The 20,916-nt window shown below is 37.9% G+C and overlaps 2 protein-coding genes across 4 annotated transcripts; one reads left to right on the top strand and one right to left on the bottom strand.

The window, feature by feature from the left end:
- Positions 1-672: 672 nt before the first annotated feature.
- On the top strand, positions 673-8,142 carry PNRC2 (proline rich nuclear receptor coactivator 2). 2 transcript variants are annotated; one of them, XM_032227197.1, is made up of 3 exons: positions 673-796; positions 4,681-4,886; positions 5,975-8,142. In XM_032227197.1, exon 3 carries the CDS (start codon positions 5,993-5,995, stop codon positions 6,407-6,409), a length of 417 nt encoding a protein of 138 aa, XP_032083088.1. In that variant the 5' UTR covers positions 673-796; positions 4,681-4,886; positions 5,975-5,992; the 3' UTR covers positions 6,410-8,142. The 2 variants fall into 2 exon arrangements, with proteins under 2 accessions (XP_032083088.1, XP_032083089.1); XM_032227198.1 differs by lacking the exon at positions 673-796 and adding an exon at positions 2,264-2,945.
- Positions 5,975-17,838, bottom strand: SRSF10 (serine and arginine rich splicing factor 10). Of its 2 annotated transcripts, none has more exons than XM_032227195.1 (6): positions 17,600-17,837; positions 16,239-16,343; positions 14,068-14,171; positions 11,909-12,068; positions 11,604-11,657; positions 5,975-6,061 (listed from the first exon to the last, which is right to left on the bottom strand). In XM_032227195.1, exons 1-6 carry the CDS (start codon positions 17,662-17,664, stop codon positions 6,055-6,057), a joined length of 495 nt encoding a protein of 164 aa, XP_032083086.1. In that variant the 5' UTR covers positions 17,665-17,837; the 3' UTR covers positions 5,975-6,054. The 2 variants fall into 2 exon arrangements, with proteins under 2 accessions (XP_032083086.1, XP_032083085.1); XM_032227194.1 differs by lacking the exon at positions 5,975-6,061 and adding an exon at positions 8,131-11,467 and having other exon boundaries at positions 17,600-17,838.
- Between the last annotated feature and the right edge of the window lie 3,078 nt (positions 17,839-20,916).

Genomic DNA, 20,916 nt, shown 5'->3' with positions numbered 1-20,916 from the left:
TGCAATTTGATCAAGGTCTTTACAATACAGCCCTGTTGTTTCATTGCTTTTGCCTTTTGCACATTCCAGAAAATGGCTTTGATGAAATGGTAAGGATCAAACCATGGCTTGTTTAAACATGGTCACTGAATAAGCCACCTTTGGCAGAACCCACATCCGCTATGTAGAATTTTAGAGTTTCCTAAACTTCAAAAGGAGGTAGGGATGCCATAGGGATGCCATGCTAAAACACCAATATCGCCTCTTATTAAAATGCTAATTTTATTATTTATTTATTTATTTATTTATTTATTTATTTATTTCCTTTATTAAAATAAGGAAGCCTAAAATGTAGTTCAGCCAAAGGTGGTTTATTCAACACGCCACATTTAAACAAACCATGGTTTGATCCTTATCATTCCATCATCATAGCTTGTTCTAATACTATTTCACCCGCCCCCTCCAGCAGGGCCCTTTCCCTCACAGGCTCCTCCTTGAGAAGTTGAAACAACAACAATGGCTCCTCCTCCTTCCTCCCCTGATTTTCCTTTCCTGTCTTTGACCCGCCTTCCTTTCCGCCCCTAGCAACAGGCGGACCCGGTTTCTATTGGCTGACCATTGGTGGGCCCCGCCCTTTCATTGGTTACCCTGGCCAAGAAGGCGGGGCGGTATTGTACGTGTTGCCCCCCCTCCCTCCTCCTTTTTTCTCTTCGGCCTCAAAGTCGGGAAATTGTCGGCCATTTTGTGCGAGAGTTTTTGAGGGTTGTGGAAATCGAGCGCAGCCGGAGGAGCGGAGCGGATTCGGCTGCAGCGGAAGGTGAGGTTGAGCGAGGGCCGGAGCTACAGTCCTAAGTAGCGCGGAAGAGGGACGGGAGAAGGGGGAGGGAGGGAGAAGACCAGCCAGGTTGTGTGTGTGTGTGGGAAGGGGTGTGCCGCCATGTTGTGGTGCCCCATTGAAAAGCCCAAGATGGGTGCCTCCCCCCCCTCCAGTGTTTCAATGGGGGGAAGAAAAGTGCTCCCCACTGACAGGGGGTACTCTGTGGGGGGGAGGGGGGGAGGAAGGGCTAAGGCTCCATTTCCCCAACTTGGCGCCCTTCAGAAGTTTCGACCCTGCTAGTATAAACCTCACGGCCTTTCTTTGTAGGGAGGTGTGGGGGAGAGGCAGGATTGTGCCCAGTTGGGCACCGAACTTTGCGATGACTTGGCTGAATAGTTCATTTGGAGTGTGGGTGTGGGGTGGGTAAGCCTTCCAGGGCAGCCTTTAAAAAAAACACAAAACTCTGAAAATACTTGTGTGATTTGTGGGCGCTTTTTGCTTACTTATCCGTCTCTTTCCAGCGAAGACTTTTCTGTGATTGCAACAGCCCCTCTCCCCTTAGTTTAATAGACGCCACTTCCCCGTTTGGGAATTTAAAATCCCATCTCTCTCTTTTTTAAAAAAAGTTTTTAATTAAACCCATTTCGACTTTAACATCACATTTCCACTTTTAACAGCGTTCCAGTATCGATATAACTTCCTATTTACATCATGGCTATTTCAGTTTGCTTTCTTTCCAATTATATACATCGCTATTTTATGTATTGTATAATTATGCATAAATATGTACAATATCGTTCCTTTTTAATATACCTCCCAAGTAAACTTTATGTAGGTTCATTACCTCTATTTTCTAGCTAATTATACTATACTTCCAAATCGTGTAATAAGTCTTGTTTCTTCTCTATTTTTTAATGCCAACGTTAACCTGTCCATCTCTTGAATAGCTGGGCAAGTTGCTTATTTGGGGAGTGAAAGGAGGTGAAATTTCACTTTTGGGAGGGACTGAGGGTAAGGGCTTTGTTTGGTTTCCTTCTCTGGAGGATGTGGTTTCGGAAATTCCCCCCCTCCTCCCCAGTTGTGCTTTGGAAATCCCCCGTGTGGGTTGTGTTGTGTGGACGTGTCAGGATGAGAAATGGGATCCAAAGAAAGGAATCCTGATGGCAAACTCCTTGTTGGGAATGTTTCTTTTTTACTAGTTGGGATAGAACAGGGCTCTCCAACCTTGACAACTTTAAGCCTGGTGGACTTCAACTCCCAGAATTCCCCAGCCAGCTTCCTTGTTGGGAATGAATGGTTTTTTTACTAGTTGAGATAGAACAGGGGTCTCCAACCTTGGCAACTTTAAGACTGGAGGACGTCAACTCCCAGAATTCCCCAGCCAGCAAAGCTGGGGAATTCTGGGAGTTGAAGTCCACCAGGCTTAAAGTTGCCAAGGTTGGAGACCCCGGGGATAGAGGGTTATTAATGGGGCCAAAGCTGGCGGGTCTGATGAAACGGGTGTGCAATATTTACATGGGATTGTTTGCAGTGCAGATCAATTCAAGGGGGTAGGTTTCTGTGCATGAGGATCTGTCTTACAATGGTTTCGTTCTTGGCTGCTGAGAAGACTTTTTTTTTAGTATGGTGAGTAATAATTAACAAGTATAAATTGCCCTCTTCCAGCCTATACCCTCCAGAAGTCTTGCAGAACAATAGACTTCATTTTGGCTAGTATGGCTAATGGCAGTTGTGGACTAGTTTATCAGAGCACTTGTCTGAAGAAGGCAGGAATGGCCTTACGCTTTAAATACCTTAAATACTTCCTAAGAACTTAACTTTGTTCTAAGGGTGTCATTCAAGAATGTTTTATGAAGTTTTTTTTTGTTAGCTGTCGATGTCCTTGCAGAGGAATTAATTTTAAGATTGGCTCCTCTTGATGTAGCTGTGCCAAAATGCTTCTGGTTTGCAGTAGGCAAAACTTGCCATTCAGATAGAAACTTGTATAGGCAATGGAACACTCCATGGTTGTGGAAAGATTGCTCTCTGGTTGTTTTAATGGAGATGAATCGGCTAACAGAGCAGAAACAATGCACTGGGCTTTGCTGGTTCCATTCCTCCTTCCACCGTTGCTGCTGCTGGAAGACTGCAATTCTTTGGCTTAGTAGTGGTAAGAATTCAGGATGAATGCAGTTAAGTTTGTTTAAATTTGAAATCTTTTCTGAAGATAAGATCTGTGCAACAGTGGAAAAGCTTACTCATGGAGGTTATGAGTTCTCCCATCTTTTAAAGTTTTAAGAGGCTGGACAGTCACCTCTCATAGGTTTAATTGATTGCTTATATATTGTAAAGGGTTGGATTAGATTAGTGGTCACCAACTGGTGGTCTGTGGAGAAGAAAATTTTGGTGGTCTGCAGAAAAATTATTTGCATTTTTTATATTGCACTAAAATACTTACCTTTTTAAAAAATCATATTAGTGGTCTGCAGGATTTAAAATTATGAATTTAGTGGTCCCTGAGGTCCGAAAGGCTTCTGACCCCTGGATTAGATAGTTTTTGTGGTCTTTTCTGCCATAGTTCTGATTTTGGGAATAGGATATTCCTTGCGTTAGACGGGTAAGGCAACACTGTAGAAATATCAGATCAGGGTTCTGGAGTCTCCAACTGGATCCCTCAAAAGTGGGTTTGGAAGCCAAACTTTTCCAGAGTAATTCCATATCTGATTCTAAATGGAATTGCATTCCTTTGTTTGAGAGATGGTTCATGCTCCTTGCTTGAGCAACAAGTGGCAGCTCTGCGAGGAGACGTTTTGTGAAAAATACATCTTATAGACTAGATGTGGCCACTCCTGGATCAGGAAACTCTGCTTACAGACTTTCAGACCTCAGTCACCTCCCACTTGTATTATTATAATGTAGTCTGCACAGTCCTGCCCTTGGAAAGCACCTGCCCATACTCCAACCTAGGTAGTGATGAGTAATATCTCAAATATTCTTGGGTGAGTTCATTGTATCAGGAGCAGCACTGATTGCTGATTGGCTTTTGGATATATTTCATGATGCTAGTTATCACCACCTGGACTACCTTCTGCCAGTCATTTCCCTATCTGATCAGGTTGAATGGACTAAACTTTCTTCAGGCTCCATCTCAGACAAGGCATTGGCATTTTCGATCACTGCTCCTATACTTTGGAATTCTGCTCCTTCTTTCTGGGTTTTAAAAGGTGGTTACAACTGGTTATTGTTCCATCAATTATATGCTGTTATTGATGATGTGAATTTGATGGGCATGTTTTGGATATTTTGTCCATTCAATACTGTATGTATTTGTAGGTTTAATTTCAATATTGTATATATTTGTATGCTTATTATTTTGAGGGATTTCCCCCCTTGATTTGGTCATCTTTCCATTTGCTGTTCAAAGCACACCTTGAAATAAAACTAAAACATAATATTTGATACAGGTAATAATGGTGAATTTTCTATTTGACGTATGCTGTTCAGTTTCTAGATACACATTAAGCTTATGAAGCCTTGTTTGTTATGGTACTCTTCATTTACAAACATTCTGGGTGCCATTTCCCCCAGACTTAAAATGTTGTATTTATAAATTTTCATATAAATTTATTTTATTTTAGTGATTCATAAATTTAATAATCTGCACCAATTTAGTCTATAAAATAAACCAATTTTATTTTAAAATAGGGAATGGTACAGTATTATAACATTATATAGATTTTTGTATTTAGATAGTGGTTATATTTTGCCTCTGCCACATTGTTTATAAAGCACTTTTGTAAAAGTATAGCTCTGTAAACAAGTAAAATAAAAGTAACATTTTAAAAATAAAGCACCATTTGGGATTGGGAACTTTTTTTGATTTTCTACTTTAAATTTCATTTTAGAACTGGGACTTCTACCCTTGAAGCCCACGTGCCGAGAATCTGATGTTGGGCTTGGCTTCGTGGCTGAAAACGGCAAACCAGCCCATGAGAACTACCATTCCTAGCCAAAAGAGATCCAATAAAAGTCAGCATCTTTTCTTTCAAGTCTGGCAGCAAGAAAGAGGACAGGAGGTGGACATTGTGGAATCTGAAAACAGATCTGAAAGGTAAATGGGAACCACATAAATTGTGTCTCTGTGAAAGACAGATTCCTTTTAATACTGTTGTTTCCCTATGGAACACTCATCCCCTTTCAAGTTTGGCAGGCCTCTACTTTTCTAACCTTTTGAAAAGCACTTGCTTTCCCCTAAGAGCTGAGATAGGATGAGGTGGATAAGAGGATTTATTGCATATGTTGGAAACTTAACTTTGGTGCCAGGTTTTTAATGTCTATGGTTTTAATAGATATATGTATTCTGCCCTGAGTTTGTTGAGCTACCCAGAGTTGAATAGATATGTAAATGTTTTAAATAAACTGGTCCAAAAGTTATGGTTTATTTTGTACTTTAAATTCAATAAGTAGTTAAATACTAACATATTTGTCTTTTATCAGCCTATTAAAATATCTGATGGGCTGTTTCTTTTGGTTTTATTTTGCATGGAAAATTGCCATGCAGTATAAATTTGAGGAGACTGAGTTCTAGTCCCACGTTAGGCACAAAAGCCAGCCAGGTGACCTAACATATTTAAAATGGCTGGTTTATTATACAGTGAAGGTGCACCTTTACTGAAATGGGAAGAGGTTGGTGGTGTTAAAAAAAATCAAACCTGATGGAATGTTGTTTCAGAAAATCTCTTTTAAATGGCTTATTGTGCTATGTTTTGTAATCTGTTATGCTTTATTTAATAAACCATGGTTAGGAAAAAAAAATCATAATTTACTGTGGTATATGAAACAAGCCAGTGTACTATGGAATTCAATTTCTTAGCAATCCTAAAACTCCAGAGGTATTTGTGTTGAATAAATTGTGCTATTATCCAAAATATTGTTGAAACCATTTCTAAGCAAATTTTTGCTTCTAGTTAGATTAATATGGTAGCTCAAAACCCAGCCTACATGCCAAATTTTGGAACCAGGATAATTTGAAAATAAAGCCATTTGATTCTTGCCTTTGCAATCTGAATATACTCTGGCATTGCTATTGAAGGTTTTTTTTAAAACAAAGGAATATTATGGTTACATCACATGCCATATTTTCTTAGGTTTTCCCTGACATGTTTTGTCTTTTCTTGACTCTTCCCAATCCCTGGATAGGTGACATTTAACTTGAAGATGGGAGGTGGAGAAAGATTCAGTGTTCCATCTGTCCAGTCCAGAAATGCTACCAAGAGCCATCAACAACTGAATAATAGAAAAAAGAGTAAAGATCAGAATTCCCATATGAAGAAAATTCACAAGAAAGAGAGAGGACATGGCTGCAACCCATCATCTGTAGCATGGCAGGCCATGCACAATGAAGGAAAAACCACAGTGCATTTCCAAACCAACCAGACTTGGAATCCAGCTTTATCCCACTCACTTTTCATGCCTCAAACCAACCAAAACTATGCTGGAGCAAAATTCAGTGAGCCACCATCCCCAAGTGTTCTTCCTAAACCACCAAGCCACTGGGTAACTGTTTCATTTAACCCTGCTGATAAAGAAATCATGACTTTTCAACTTAAGACCTTACTGAAAGTACAGGCTTAAGTTCCATAGAAAATGACACTTCATAGTTTCAATTTTCAGTATGAATCCATTTTGGAGTCCAGAATTCAAACAAAAGCACAACATGCAGAACTAAGTCACCATGTTGGAAAGTAGTTGAGTTGCGTAGAATGGTGAAAGGTCACTCCTTGGAATTATTCTTAATTAAATAGTTCACATTTGGGTGTTACTGTGCACTGTTTCCATTTGTATGTGCTGCAGATGCATTGATAGCCTAGACCAAATCTCAGTCATTGTTCTCTATACAAATTGTATTGATGTTAAGTTTTCTTTCTCAGAAAAGTACTTGACAGTATGTCTTTTGGGATGCAGTAATATAAGCCAAACAAATTTCTAATCACAATGGCAATGTAATTGCAAAATATGATTATCCCCTATACTGTGAAATTCTGTAAGTATTCAAAATCAGATGTTTTTGAACTCTTACCCAAAATTGTTGTAAAAAGCAATTTAATTTCTTCAGATAACTCATTTTTCTATCACTGTACTGATAGATTGGGCAAGCAAATATCCATTCAAAGGCTTGGGACTTGAAATCCAAAATTTGGATTTAAAATGCCAATCTACATAAAACCTTGTTTAATTGCATGCCAATTATTTTAATTATTAATCTATAATTCTTATACAACCCTTACAATGCATTGAAAATTGATACCCAAAAATGTGCCAACTGGAATGTTTGTAATGACTGGTACTGCCAAAAGCTTCTAGTATCTTTTTTTCATCAGTGAATTTCACTAATGTTTTTGATATTCATTCTGTATGTTTTGCATCATTTCCCGAAACTGAATTGCTAAGGCCAGTGTATAATTATGTGAATTGTTTAAGGAATTTGACAATTGTAAAAACATCTTTTATGGAGGGAAGGAAGAGCCATGTACATAAATGTAAAACTTGTAGCATATGTAAATTTATTGTGGGCTTTCCTGCCAAAAAAGAACTATTTTAGTACAAAACTGCTGAATGTAAACAAGTCCATGTTAAATACATGGCATGATTTTTATAAAAAAATGCTTAAAAAAAACTCTTTAAAAGCACATATCTATGCCATTGCACTTGAGTATCAGTGAAAGAATGTGCTCAGCCTGCGTCTGCTTAGATAAGAATTTGGATTTAACTTGGTAGAAAGTACCCTTTTTAAAGTTAAAAATGTCTTTTTGAAGTTATGGGCGCAGTTTAATTTCTGTTTAATGCAGAGAAAAAAAATCTTGATAAGTCAGTAAATGTTTATGCACTCTTAGATTTCAGTCCTAATATACTTTGTTGAAAGTGTGTTTGGGACTGGGCTGTAAGGTTGCATTTCAGTGAAACCTCAATTCCTGCATATTAGAACTGTTGCATACAGTTCTAATGTACCCTCTGATGGTTGCTTTCATTTTGGATGTATAAAGTACTTTTAGCAGAGAAACAAAGTATTAGAAATTCCAGTGTCCAAAATGCCAAAACCCCATCTTGTATTTGTCAAGACATATAATAAAGTGTTTTTATAAATGTTTATTTTACTATGTATTATATTGTAGCACTTTTCTTAGTTGTTTTATATGCTGTCATTTGTTTAAAAGTATTTCATTATATACCATTACAATTATTATTTTTTGACGTGTCTGAACTCTTCTTAGAAGCAGCTTTAGAATTTGATAGAATTTCAGATGTGTTAGGCACTATGTATCTTGGTGAAAATAGATTATATAGATTATGTAAACTAAAACATTATACATAACAAAATGTGTAATGTTGCTAAATTTCCAACAATGGTAATGAAACATTTAGTTGCCATGATGTTTTAAAAAAAATGTGAGGGATATTTGCCTGTATATTGTTGCACATTTTAGCTTAGCTACATATATATTCAAAATGTATAGCAACCATCAGAAAATTTAAAATATTTCCAAATAAGAGATCGGACAATTTTCTCAAAATATTATCTTATGTCCCAAATGTATCCCAGACATTTGAAAATCTTTGTATCCCAGATGTAATTTTGATACACTAAATTCTATGCTTGATATACTTAGATATGAATTTGAAACAAATTTTAAATAAAAACCCTTAACCTCTTCTCCCCAACAGTGTGTTGACGTGCTACTTTATTTATAGTATTCTTTTCAAACTAAAAAAGCATATATAGTAAGCATTAAGGGGTATCTTGCCCATAGATCTAAAAGACATGAAAGGAGGTTGAAGAGAAAAAGCAAGCATGTACATTTTTAATATGAACAGCTGCAGATAGTAACCCAATGGTTTTGTTTCTTTCAATACAAAACTTTAGATGGAAGAATTTTTATTTGTAAAGCAGAGGCTTTAATATTGAGGTATGAATTGTGTTAAAAATAAAAACTACAGGTGTGCTAAAATAATTGCGGTTGGGCATAAGGCGGTTATGATTAGCCCTATCTAATGGCTATGGGAGCAAATTCAATTTGTTTTTTATATATTACTAGATTATAGTACACTGGATATGTTAAACCAAATAAGCGCTGTGCTGTTTAAAGGTATCTATTTTAATTTGATTGGATGTATGGATTTTAATTTTGCTTTAAACTGATTACAGTATGAAATATATCTGCTGCAGAAGAATGACTCGTACAAAAAAAGGTGATCCACCAAGCCTTTTTTTAAAGTTAGAAAAATAGGCATTAGTTGGCTATATTGTCCTACCTAAATTGAATGAGATGATTTAAAAAAAATATAACAATTTTACTTGTTTTGCAGCCTAGGTATCTTGTACAACGTGCACCAGCAATAGTTCTTTCAAAGCCGTATGGACTTGTTCTGGATGTAAAAAATTTGACGTGGTTATTAAGAACATGATATATTTTCAACATCTTCCTGATTGAGGGAAACTTCCACTGGCCTATTATTTCATTTCACTTATGGATGGAATTTAATTTTTTTGTTAAAAAGGCAAATTTAGTAAAAAATAATGCCCAATAAATTGGTGCAAGCTCTCCCCTTTTTATTACTGTATTATTCTGGGGTTCTGAGGTTTTTTTCCCCTCAAGTTCACTACTCAGAATCATAACTGGCAAGATGAGGAGTTACGCAAACCAATAAAATATATAACTGCTCCAGGACTCAATTTCTGAGGCAGAATTTGTTCTGGTGTAACAAAATGCTTTAGACTTTTCTTTCTCATTGGCTAATGAAGCTCTGAAATAATTACTGCTCCTGTATTGAACAAGCAGCATTGGTTTTCTCCTTTAAGTATGAACATATCTATCATCAAACACTAGTTAAAACTACAGTAGATAATTTCTCTGTTTCTACTTCCTTTTTTATTAGTTTGTGTGCTAGATTTACAGCAAGCAAAATATAAAAGGGTCCTTCTAATCAAAATAACGATGTCTTAAAGTATTACCTGATATTTAAAAAAACACATAAAAATATTTTTTGGAAACCTCTATAAGAAAGAAAATATAAAGTTTATTTCCACAAGTTTTTTCTGACCAGAGCTGCACAGTAACACAATTTTTCACTTTGTTTTAAACTACATTAGGAAGAACTCTTTAAAAAAAGCAATAAATGATTGCATAGCAGGACATTAACTTTTAGTAATAAACAAAAATTAGACTATCAAATATACAAAGATTCTAGAATCATTCACTCCTTATTGAAGTCAGCATTTTAAAAGACAACCTTACTCCTGAGCAGCTTATTGTATATGAATAGCTAGAATTTAAATCTGAAATTAGCTCTCCACAGAAACAAAGAGTTCCATTGATATTAATTTTTCCTGCTAAACAGAAGTAGAGGGCCTTTAAAATTTGATGCTGACTTTCATTCTTCCAACAGAAAAGCTATGTTCTTAATACAATATTATGGTCTTCCAGAGAATACTTTTGAGATTATACATGGCAACTTCCCAGTCTAAATATTACCAAAAGCAAAAACAACATATATTGAATAACCTTCCTGATCTGAAGAGAAAGTTAGATTGATGTATACACTCAAAACTGTCACTTCTATTTAGAAATACTGCTAATGAAACCCTGGGGCACTAAATAGGGAATCCAACTACTTATAAAGACTTTCATGTTGAGGTTTAGTTTATACATCGTGCAATCTTTATTGTTTATTTTAATTTAATACAGCAAAAAGCCTTATGGAATTTGCTCACTAAACCTCAAAGCCCGTCACATTGCATACAAATATTTACCTAATGATTTAACTGAGTATTTTATTTTTGGAGGTTAACATATTAGGAAAAAGCACCTGGATCTTGACAAATCTACAGTAGGTCATTGCGAGTAATTTCTGTTTTTTTTAATTTATTCTCAAGACCATCGCTTCAGAAGTTATTGGCATTTCAATGTCTTTCAGATGCTCAAGGAACCAAGCATTTTGGCACAAGTGTCCATGACAAGCAAACCTTTACAACCTTTTGAGTCTTGACGTTTTTTTAGCTCAGTCACTACAGAAAAACTGTTCAATCTGCTGACTATACAGCAGAAATTAAGCAATAGTGTAAACCGTGATGATCAAGATACCATTGATATTTGAAGCGTAAGACCATACTTTTTTTTTTTTTACAAAAATATACATAGAAACACAAGAATCTTAGTAGCTGCCCAAGACATTTAACAAAGTGGACTCTATTGTGTAAGATTATCTGTATTGTATTTTTTAATAGTAATAATTGCCTGCTCCAGGGATAACTAACAAAATTATTTTAAAGCAATGTTGCAACATCATAACTCAATTGTTCATCTAGATGATACATGCCTAAAAACAAAGTACACTGTTTAGTGGCCACTGGATTTGGGACTAGCCCATGATCTGGATCTGGATTTTGATCTAGATCTAGACTGCGATCTTGACTGAGATTTGGATCTAGCTGATTCATTTTTCCTTGATTCTTTTTCATATCTTGAGCTGGACTTATAATGTGCCTTAGAATCCATTTTAGAGTTGTCTCTAGATTTAGTGCGAGATGTAGACCTAGACCGTGATTTAGCCTTCATTTCTTTTTTGGCTGGTGACTTAGATCGTGATCTTGAATTGGACTTTGACCTTGAAAAAGATGTGTTACGGTGTCTGAACCTATCAGAAAGAGGAAGATAATACATTTGAATATGATCAAGCTCATTAGATGTTGTATTATCTCACATTAAAATGGCTTATTGTTGCAGGCACAGGCTTTTCTGATTTTGAATGTGTTATATAAAAGAATGTTTACCTATCATTATCTGAACGACTTCTGCTACGGCGATGTCTTCCAGCAGGTCTACTGCTAAAAAGGTACATGAGAAAAAGTAAACAGTGGCATATACCTTTAGAATTACTCACACACCCCCAACTAAAGATTCTTCAGTTGCAATATTTCTTTTTTCTTCAAGGATGCACTATTTCTCATAGTTCATGCAAGGTATAACAACTTCCATGCATGTTACTGCTAAGGTGACTTGGAATCTAGGTGTCAGACAGTCAATGAGTTTCCTCTTCATTACAGGTCAGCATAGGTCAAGGTAGTACAACACTTACTTTCTAGGACTATAAGATCTGCGATAGTTGTAATCAAAAGAACGGCTTCTTGACCGCCTTTCATAACTGCGACTTCTTGAACGTCGGTATCTGTCATAATCATCATAACGAGATGAGCTGTACACATTTCTTCCTTCCTTGGCTTTCATTTGGTTTGGTGCTGTAAGGAAAAAATAGTTCTTAATTAAACATTAACATGTAATGCAACAATACTTCATTTATTTGTCTTCTATAAAGGGTGGATACTGAAAGTCCAACTAAGATTGGCTTTGAACACATTTAAGTGGGTATGATCTCTCCTCAATTTTAGAAAAGCTCAGCAGTTTTTAACAGAAAAATCAACTCTTGAATTATTTATACTAGCCCCTTCTCTTATTGATTTGTAAGCTAACTTGTATTTAATGTTTAAGCTTAGTATTAATTAGATCCCAATAACTGCACACTGAGGGCAGAAGCGCTCATCTATAACTTATCCTGCTCTGTTCTTTTGAAAGTTTAGTAAAAAAAAATGCCATGTCTATTTTCTTTGCATCTATCTCCCTTATCTTTGTCACAAAGTATTTTCAAATTTCTTCTCTTATAACCACATTGCTTTTCTCTCCCAATAAATCCTCAACCTACTTTGTGTGTTCCATTATTTACTGCTTTACTTTTCCATTTTTTCTTAAAACTTTCAAGTTGTAACTTTAGTTACAAAGACCCACAGTTACAACCACCCTGAAAAAATAACTTTACAACCATTCCTCACTTATAAATGTTGCAACATCCTGAGTCACGTGATAGTTTAATAATCCATGCAGATTTGCTTAGTGTTTGCAGAGAAAGTAAGGCCGTAAATCCACTACAGTTACACAATATCTTGCTTAATGAGCATGTTGCTTAGCAAGTTGCCAGTCCCAATTATGGCCATTAAACGAGGACTACCAGTATTTTAGTAATCTTAATATTTTTTTTTCAATGGCCAGGAGTCTACAAAACATCTGCAACAGGTCATATTAACTTACAACATATATTTAAAGAAATCGTATGTATGAAATTTCTTACAAGCAACAAGTGCTGAGTTTTAACTATGAATTTCTCAAATCTTCTTGCACAGGCGATCAAACTGGTGGTCATGATAATTTTCTTTTGCAAATTCTTAGTTGTGTAAATTACAATGCAACTTTGCTGGATGAATCTGAATTTCAGATTCAGAATCTGTTCTGAAATTATTATCAATGTATTCTGTTCCTTGTGCAAACCTTTTTTGGGGCCTTCTTTCTTTCTTGGATGAAGTTTTTAACAAACATTATTAGATATTCTTAACTGCAGCAACTCTTTATAACCTGGTACTGATCACACAGGTGAAAAAATTGCTAATGAAATACCTAAATGTGAAAGTTACATTGGTGGGGAAGAATGTTTCTTCATTTTGTTGAAAAGTAGTTGTCAATTGAAAGCAGACCAAATCCCCCCCCTCCCCCCTAATTGCCACTACTATGAAGGTTTTTATGGCTTCCTAGTCTAGCCAAAACTCTGGTGTTTCCTTCTGGTCTCCAATATAAATAATAATCAAATTAGACACTGTTTTACTTTTTCTGCGACTAGTGAAGGTTGATGCTGCCACTATATCCTGTATTCTGGATTCAGACAGCTAGTGTCTGAACAAAAAGATGTTTGTTGTGGGGCAATCTTTTGTACATAATTACTTCATATCTTAAACCAATGTCCATGGTAGCTGAGTGACTTATGTCTACAATTACACTAAATGGATATAAAAAGACTAATAATGCTAGGGAAGGATAATTTTTGTACTCTTATTGAGTTATATCTATATTTAACTGATAGGTTTTACGTGATTTTTTTTCATATTGATTTGGAAAACTCTATCTAGCCAGCTGACTGCTCAAGATAACCATTCCCATCAATTATTTATCCCTCATTTTAAATATATATTCTTGTACATATTCTTGATACTCTTGCAGGTATCATACATTCTAATCATAATATTGCACTATAATTTTTACCAGATCATTTAACAGTAAATAGCAAATATGACATTTTAATAATTTCCATAGAGGAAAAATAAGTTTGTGTATTGTAGCTATGACAGAATAATTAATACAGCTCTATGTGTTGTTTCAGTATTAATTTTCTGACAATATAAATGCAATACATACTTTTCCGATCTCCTTGAGCAAATTGGATTTCTATTTGGCGACCACAAATCCATTTCCGGTCCAAATTATGAAGAGCATCTTCAGCATCCCGGACATCTTCAAATGTGCTAGATGTTAAGGTACTTGGGGATTTGAAGTATTTGCAACTATATAAGTAGTAAATTATTGTTTTCTCATAATGCCATTACAGCCTTGCAACTAACTTGTCCTCATTTTTGTATGTTCTACAACATAACAAAGATTAGCTGATATCAGTAATGTCAATTTGCATTTGCCTCAAATTTTTAATTTTAAAAAATTTGGATTCTTAATATGTTTCATCTACCAACATTTAAAAAATATCGCACCCTTAAGTATTTTTCTTAGAGAGCTTTAATATAGTAACAGTGTAGCATTTTCCAGATGAAGCTAATACAGGCAATCCCAGGGTAAAGCACCTGTTGTTTCCTAAATGTCTTTAACCCAACATTTTTTTCAGGTTGGAACAGGCTATTGTACCTGTGCTTCTGCCTATTAGGGCATCAAGAACATCAAGAACAACAGTTGCTTACAAAGGATTTTTTCCCCCTAAAGTTTAAAATTATGACTTCAAAATTGAGTTATGGCAAAGACAAATTTCCAGCAAGGAGAATCCAAGTCAAGGAGAATCCTCTGGAATTCAATCTCTCACTGTCCTGAAGGCAAAGTGATCCAACTCAAAATGGCAGGCAGTGTTCCCCTTCTACTAAAATTTCACAATGCTTTCAAGAACTGATAAAAAAGGAATATAATGTATTAAAACACACATACTACTTTGTAATGTTCATGAAATATTTTTATAGCTTCAGCAGTTTGTCAGCTCAAAGGAGAACACTGTCCACCAATTGAATGAGATCACATTGCTAGCCAGACATCTGCTATTTTAAATATTGTAGTAAATGATTTTGCAACATGTCTGCCATTTTGTAATAGTTAGTCCTGTTCCTCTCTAGAGGTTGTTTTTAAGTTGGATGTTCTTAGCCCAGGGACTGCCTGAATTGATCATTTTCATTTTCAATAATTCATTTAATTAGATCATTGCAAAATTGTGTATGGTTTTATGACAAAAACATATGCTGGAAAATTAAGCTTGTTACATATTGCAAGCCCCTAAATGAACTTAATTGTTCCTATGTGTCAAATCACAAATATCCTATGCAGCAAATATAACCTTATTACAGATATCCTCATCTCAAATCAGTAATTAGTTGAAATTGTACTTCTTAATTAAATGTAGACATCATGGTTATTCCAGGGCCATAGCTAAACTAAATTAGAATAAAAAGTATTGTTTAACCACTTACACAACCAGCAAGAGGACAGTTCTTATTCTGTAGGATACATCAGGTAAGGCTCCTTTTATCTTGGCCACCAGTCAACTTCATCTTGACCTTTAACTCTTTAAGTGCTTTTCAGAAGGACTTGAGATGCTTGGTCAAAAGTGACAGATGGCTTTATCTTTACACTTTGAAAAACAACCTTTTCCCCCATTTGTAGATAAAGCGAAGCTTTTTCTCCCATTATGGCTTGTCCTTCTTCCAGCTTTTCTTTATATTTTCTTTTCCCAAACTTTCCCTTCTCTTCAAGCCTGATCCTTAAGAGGTCTTTGGCTTGTCTACTTGCCTTAATTCTTGAATTCTACTCTAAAGGTTCTTTCATGCTTTTTCTTTGGGGTCGCCATTACTGTACAGCTTTACACTCTGAGGCAACAACAGAGGACAGTAAATTAGGGGACAATAATCAGAGCAAGAATTTTCACCTTATTTTATACAAGTCTGTTCTTGATCAAATAAACAATAAAATATCAGTCACATTTTGCTAAGCATTAAGAACAAATTTACTGGAAATGCCCAATATGCTGAATTGTAATGATAAACTTTGGAGGCAGCAGCAAATGCCATTTCCATACTAAAAGCACAAGTCTAAATATGAGGCCTGTGCTATAATAATGCAATATATTATTGACTATAGTTAAAGTTTTCAAAGTCTGAAAATTTGTTAATGCATTAATCTTCTGAGGAATGGAACACAGATAACATATTACAAATAACACAAGAAAACAGCCTTGTCATTTAGGTTTGTTACCTCATACACAAACGTGATTTCAAACTCCAACACCACTCTCACCAATCAGTCATCTGAAGAAAGGATATTGAACATAAGCAAATCCTCTTGGACGACGGGTGTAGAAATCCAGGGGTACATATACATCAACTATTGGACCATATCGACCAAATTCCCGACGTAAGTCTTCAGACCTGCAATGAGACTTAACGTTAGCTAAAATATTTATTTGTATAAATACTGATGACCCATGTAGTATCAGGTGTGTGTGTTACAACCCTATGACTTTGCTAAGTACCTCCCACTTATTTGTTGCAGAGCATGAACTGCAGTTAACTGCAGAACTCAGCTGTTAACTTTCCCTTGCCATCTTGAAGCAAGAACTCAATTTTTAAGAGTATAAAGTAGCAATAAGTAACACAATATGCCATTCATGCTAAATATTATTAAGAATGTAACCTTTGGAGAAAATGAATTAAAGCTTGTAAATGGCTACCAGCAGAGATATACAAAAGTTCTTGCAGGAGAATAGCTGATTTCAGGTGGTTTGTGATTAAACAGAAACCTGCATGACTGGTCTGGAAACATTTGAGTGGACTTCCAAGCCCCAACTTATTTTGTGCATGGAACGTGTATTTTTTATGTGTGCACGCTCCTACAAACCATATGACTTTATACACCAACTTTAATCAGAAATCTGACCATTTACTTAGATGCAAACTGATAAAGAACACTGATAAAGAGGAAAATAGATTTGCTGTAGGTTTCAAGTAATTTCTGAAGTTCTTTAGTCTTAGGAAGAAGAAGAATCTGGCAAAAATATAACTTAATGTAAATCTCAAAAAGTAACCCAAATTTAAAGGGAAAAAATGAAGGTTTGGTCTGTGCTAAAATTTGAATGAAATATCATTACCGAGGAGCCATTTTAATGAGGCTGAATTCGAATAAAGGAAGTAGTTGGCTACAGCACACACGCAGCAGTGTCTTGCAGAAAGGGGGGAGGGATTTGCAAAAAATGTATTAAAAAAAACACCAAAAGGAATCTGGCAGAAACGCAGGCAAGGAGAAAGAAAAAGGGGAAAATAAATAAATACTCTTCCCATCCCAATAATCTCTCAAACACAAGAACGCTTTCATCGTTTTACTGACTGGCGCGATATTCTTGATTTTACACGCGACTCTTTAAAGTCTCTTTTGGCGCCAAAGGCAGAAGTGAAGCGCACAAATGAAAAGAGCCCCAAGGGGCGATCTAACGGAGGCCTCTAAGAACGGGTGAAGCAGGAAAACGATCCAGAAGGGCTCCCTAAGCAGGCCTGGGAGGAGCTGAGGGGCGCCTAGCGACCCCCACTCCCACCCCGAAGCGCAAGGTCGGGACGCGGGAAATAGCGAGACAACCAAGCACCTCCGGTCGCGCCTCAGGCCTTCCGCGCCTCCCTCAGTTCACACGCACCTGGTGTCGTCGGCCACGTTCCGCACGAATAACGAGGTGTTGGGCGGCCGCAAGTAGCGAGACATGGTTCTTCCGGGGGAAGGGAAGCGGCCCGCGGGGCGAGAGGCGAAGGGCGAAGCCAAAGAAGAACTGAAACGGCCCGGCGCTGAGGAGAACGTGACACACACACACAGAGAAAGAGAGAGAGAACGACACTCGAGGGCCAACCGCCTTGTGGCGAACTCTCGCGAGAGTTGGGCCGCGCGCGCACCAACGAGCAGGCGGGATGGCGTCTCGCGCGCTCAGCCGCCGGCGCGAGATAGCGAGGCGCCTGCGCCTTAGCCCGCAACCGTTGCGCGGAGGCAGCTCTCGCGTTATTTTGCAGAGGTTGGACACGCCTGCGCGGTCGATTCGGGATTTGCTTTGCCGCCTTTGGTTCGCGGGAAAAACGCGTGAACGATACAGAATCAAGAGTGTCCAAGCTTGGGAACTTTACCACTCGTGGACTTCAACTCCCAGAATTCCCCAGCATGCTGGCTGGGGAATTCTGGGTGTTGAAGTCCACGAATCTTAAAGTTCCCAAGTTTGGACACCCTGGAATAAGTTTATTGTCAGTTTGAATGTACACGAATCGGCACACATTAGAATGAAATTTCGTTGCACGCAGCTCTCAGAGGGTGGCCACCTTCGTTGCACGCAGCTCTCAGAAGGTGGCCACCTCCAATATACACTACACAAACATGACAAATAAATAAATAGATTCTTTGGGATGGGGGATGCAGAAAGAAGAAAATAAAACCGTGTCTTTATAGTCCTTAGTCATTTGATTGGTTAGGCTGCGTTTTTGCAAAAATAATGTTCACTTTAAGACGTCACAATGTTCCCTGGGATTTTATAGGCTCTGTTATTAGCATTACTGCATTCAGTTTTGGTCGCCACAATTTAAAAAAGATGTGGAGACTCTAGAAAGTGCAGAGAAGAGCAACAAAGGATTAGGGGACTGGAGGCTAAAGCATACAAAGAACGGTTGCAGGAACTGGGTATGTCTAGTTTAATGAAAAGAAGGACTAGGAGAGACATGATAGCAGTCTTCCAATATCTCAGGGGCTGCCCCAAAGAAGAGGGAGTCAAGCTATTCTCCAAAGCACCTGAGGGCAGGACAAGAAGCAATGGGTGGAAACTAATCAAGGAGAAAAGCAACTTAGAACTGAGGAGAAATTTCCTGACAGTGAACAATTAGCCAAAGGAACAACTTGCCTCCAGAAGTTATAAATGCTCCAACACTGGAAGTTTTTAAGAAGAGATTGGATAGCCATTTGTCTGAAGTGGTGTAGAGTTTCCTGCCTGAGCAGGGAGTTGGACTAGAAGAATCCAAGGTCCCTTCCAACTCTGTTATGATATTCTATTTTAAAAGGAAATATTAGCATTTTTATTTAACCTGGTAGAGAGGTATAGCAGAGGTGGGTTGCTCCCGGTTTGGCCCAGTTTGGCCGAACCGGTAGTGGTAATTTGGTCTGGGTCGCAGAACCGGCAGCAACCCAGGCTGGCCACACCCCCAAACTGGTTCCCCAGGTTTTTTGCCCAGGACCTCAAACCATGTGATCCTGACCCTACATTAAAACCATCCTTTCAAGCAGTCGCCATGTTTCTAGTGTCTTTCTCCCTGCTTGGAACTGAACCCAGGTGGATATTTCTTCCAACAGCTCTAAACAACACATGATGAAGGTGAACCTTTTCGGCACAGAGTGCCCAAACGGAACACACATATGTGTGTATGCACGTGTGTGTGTTCTAGAGCACTGGAAACCCAAAGACCAGCTGATCGTTGCGCATGCCTGAAAAATGGCCTGAAAACAGCTTGAAAAATGGCCTGAAAACGGCCTGAAAAACAACCTGAAAACAGCCCGACTGTTTTGGGGGTATTTTTGGCTGTTTTTCAGGCTGTTTTCTGGTGCTCCGATGCCCGCAAAGACCAGCTGGTAACAGCGCATGTGCCCACAGAGAGGGCTCTGCATGACACCTCTGGCACAAATACCATAGGTTCGCCATCACGTATTCTGAAAATTCTTGAATATGTCTGCAAGTTTTAAGAAAGGTACCAACCCAGCTGGAAAAGAATAATGTAATTGTCACTTGTAGAATGTTACTTAGAACCAATGTTTTTTGTTGTTCAAGTCCTGCATGTAATCGGTGCTTTTTTATTGTTCACTTGTGTTCTGATGTCTCACATATACCAAATGTTCGCATCGTTTCTGTACTCTATAAAAAGACACATATGCTTTTTGCTTTGTCTGAATTATTTAGTGACTAGTATTTTTAGGTGAGCAAAAAAATCAATTACCTTTGCAAAGGTAAATGTCTCTCAAATTCAGGGATCATTTTTATTAACTCCCTGCCAGGCTCAGGGTGACTTCGTTTGGTTATAACAGTAAGAGCAAAGTCATGTCAGTCTATGGCAGTGTTTCTCCAACATGGCCACATGGGTGGAGCACTCCACCATGGGTGGAGTGCTGGAAGCTGAAGTCCACAGTCTAGCTAATAAAACCTTCCTGGAAGATGACGTGAGTTGGTATAAGGGGTGGTTAATATATCGCTGGAGGAGAGGGTGATTCTCCAGGCCTTTAAGGTTGTTTTGGTCCTTAAGAAACCATTGCTAGATCCCATCTAGACCAATAGTTTTCATTTTGCTCCTAATTTTCCCTTTCTGGGGAGGGTGGTTGAGAAGGTAGTTGCACTGCAGCTCCGAAGGATCCTGGAGGAAATTGGCAATGTAGACCCCTTTTGGTTGGGATTCTGGCCTGGATTGTAGGATGGAAATGGGGGGACCTAGAAAAAGAACTGCTTTGTGGTGACTCCCTCTTTTTGGAACATCATTTGCTCAGAGATAAGGTTGGCCCCCTTCTTGTTGCTTTTCTACAAGCTCCTTGAGGACCCCATTCAGACCCTGTCCAGTGGCTTGTCCGATTCTGTTGTTGCCACCTTGGTATGGGGGTTAAATTGTGGATTCTTAACTGTTGTACATCACCCGGAATCACTGTGTGTGAGTTGGGCAGCTGTATAAATCTAACAAAATAAATATTTAATAAATAGGCAAATCAAATAAGTGGCACCTTCTTTAACCCAGTTATCAGCGAAAGGTCTACGCCAGGGGTCTCACACTTAGTTGCATTGAGGGCCACATCAGAGTTGTGTTTGACCTCAGCGGGTCAGGTGGCTGTGGCTGGAGTGGCCGTGGACATCACTTGTGTTGGGATCACCTGTGGTGGCCTGGGTGGGCCTGGGGGGGATCCTCCTGCAGCCCTCTGCCAGCGAAAATGGAGTCCAGGAGGAGCTCCGTT

Source organism: Thamnophis elegans, chromosome 12 (genome assembly GCF_009769535.1).
Source record: "Thamnophis elegans isolate rThaEle1 chromosome 12, rThaEle1.pri, whole genome shotgun sequence".
Classification (NCBI taxonomy): Eukaryota; Metazoa; Chordata; class Lepidosauria; order Squamata; family Colubridae; genus Thamnophis; species Thamnophis elegans.
Note: the sequence above shows the minus strand (reverse complement) of the source record. Positions and strands in the feature narration are given on the sequence as shown.

Bases quoted from the DNA above. Each gene is read 5' to 3' on its own strand.
- PNRC2 (XM_032227197.1), top strand. From the start codon at position 5,993: ATGGGAGGTGGAGAAAGATTCAGTGTTCCATCTGTCCAGTCCAGAAAT.
- SRSF10 (XM_032227194.1), bottom strand. From the start codon at position 17,664: ATGTCTCGCTACTTGCGGCCGCCCAACACCTCGTTATTCGTGCGGAAC. The intron at 16,344-17,599 runs GTGCGTGTGAAC...GTCTCATTGCAG, and splicing joins AACGTGGCCGACGACACCAG to GTCTGAAGACTTACGTCGGG. The intron at 11,658-11,908 runs GTAAGTGTTGTA...GTACCTTTTTAG, and splicing joins AGATCTTATAGTCCTAGAAA to CAGTAGACCTGCTGGAAGAC.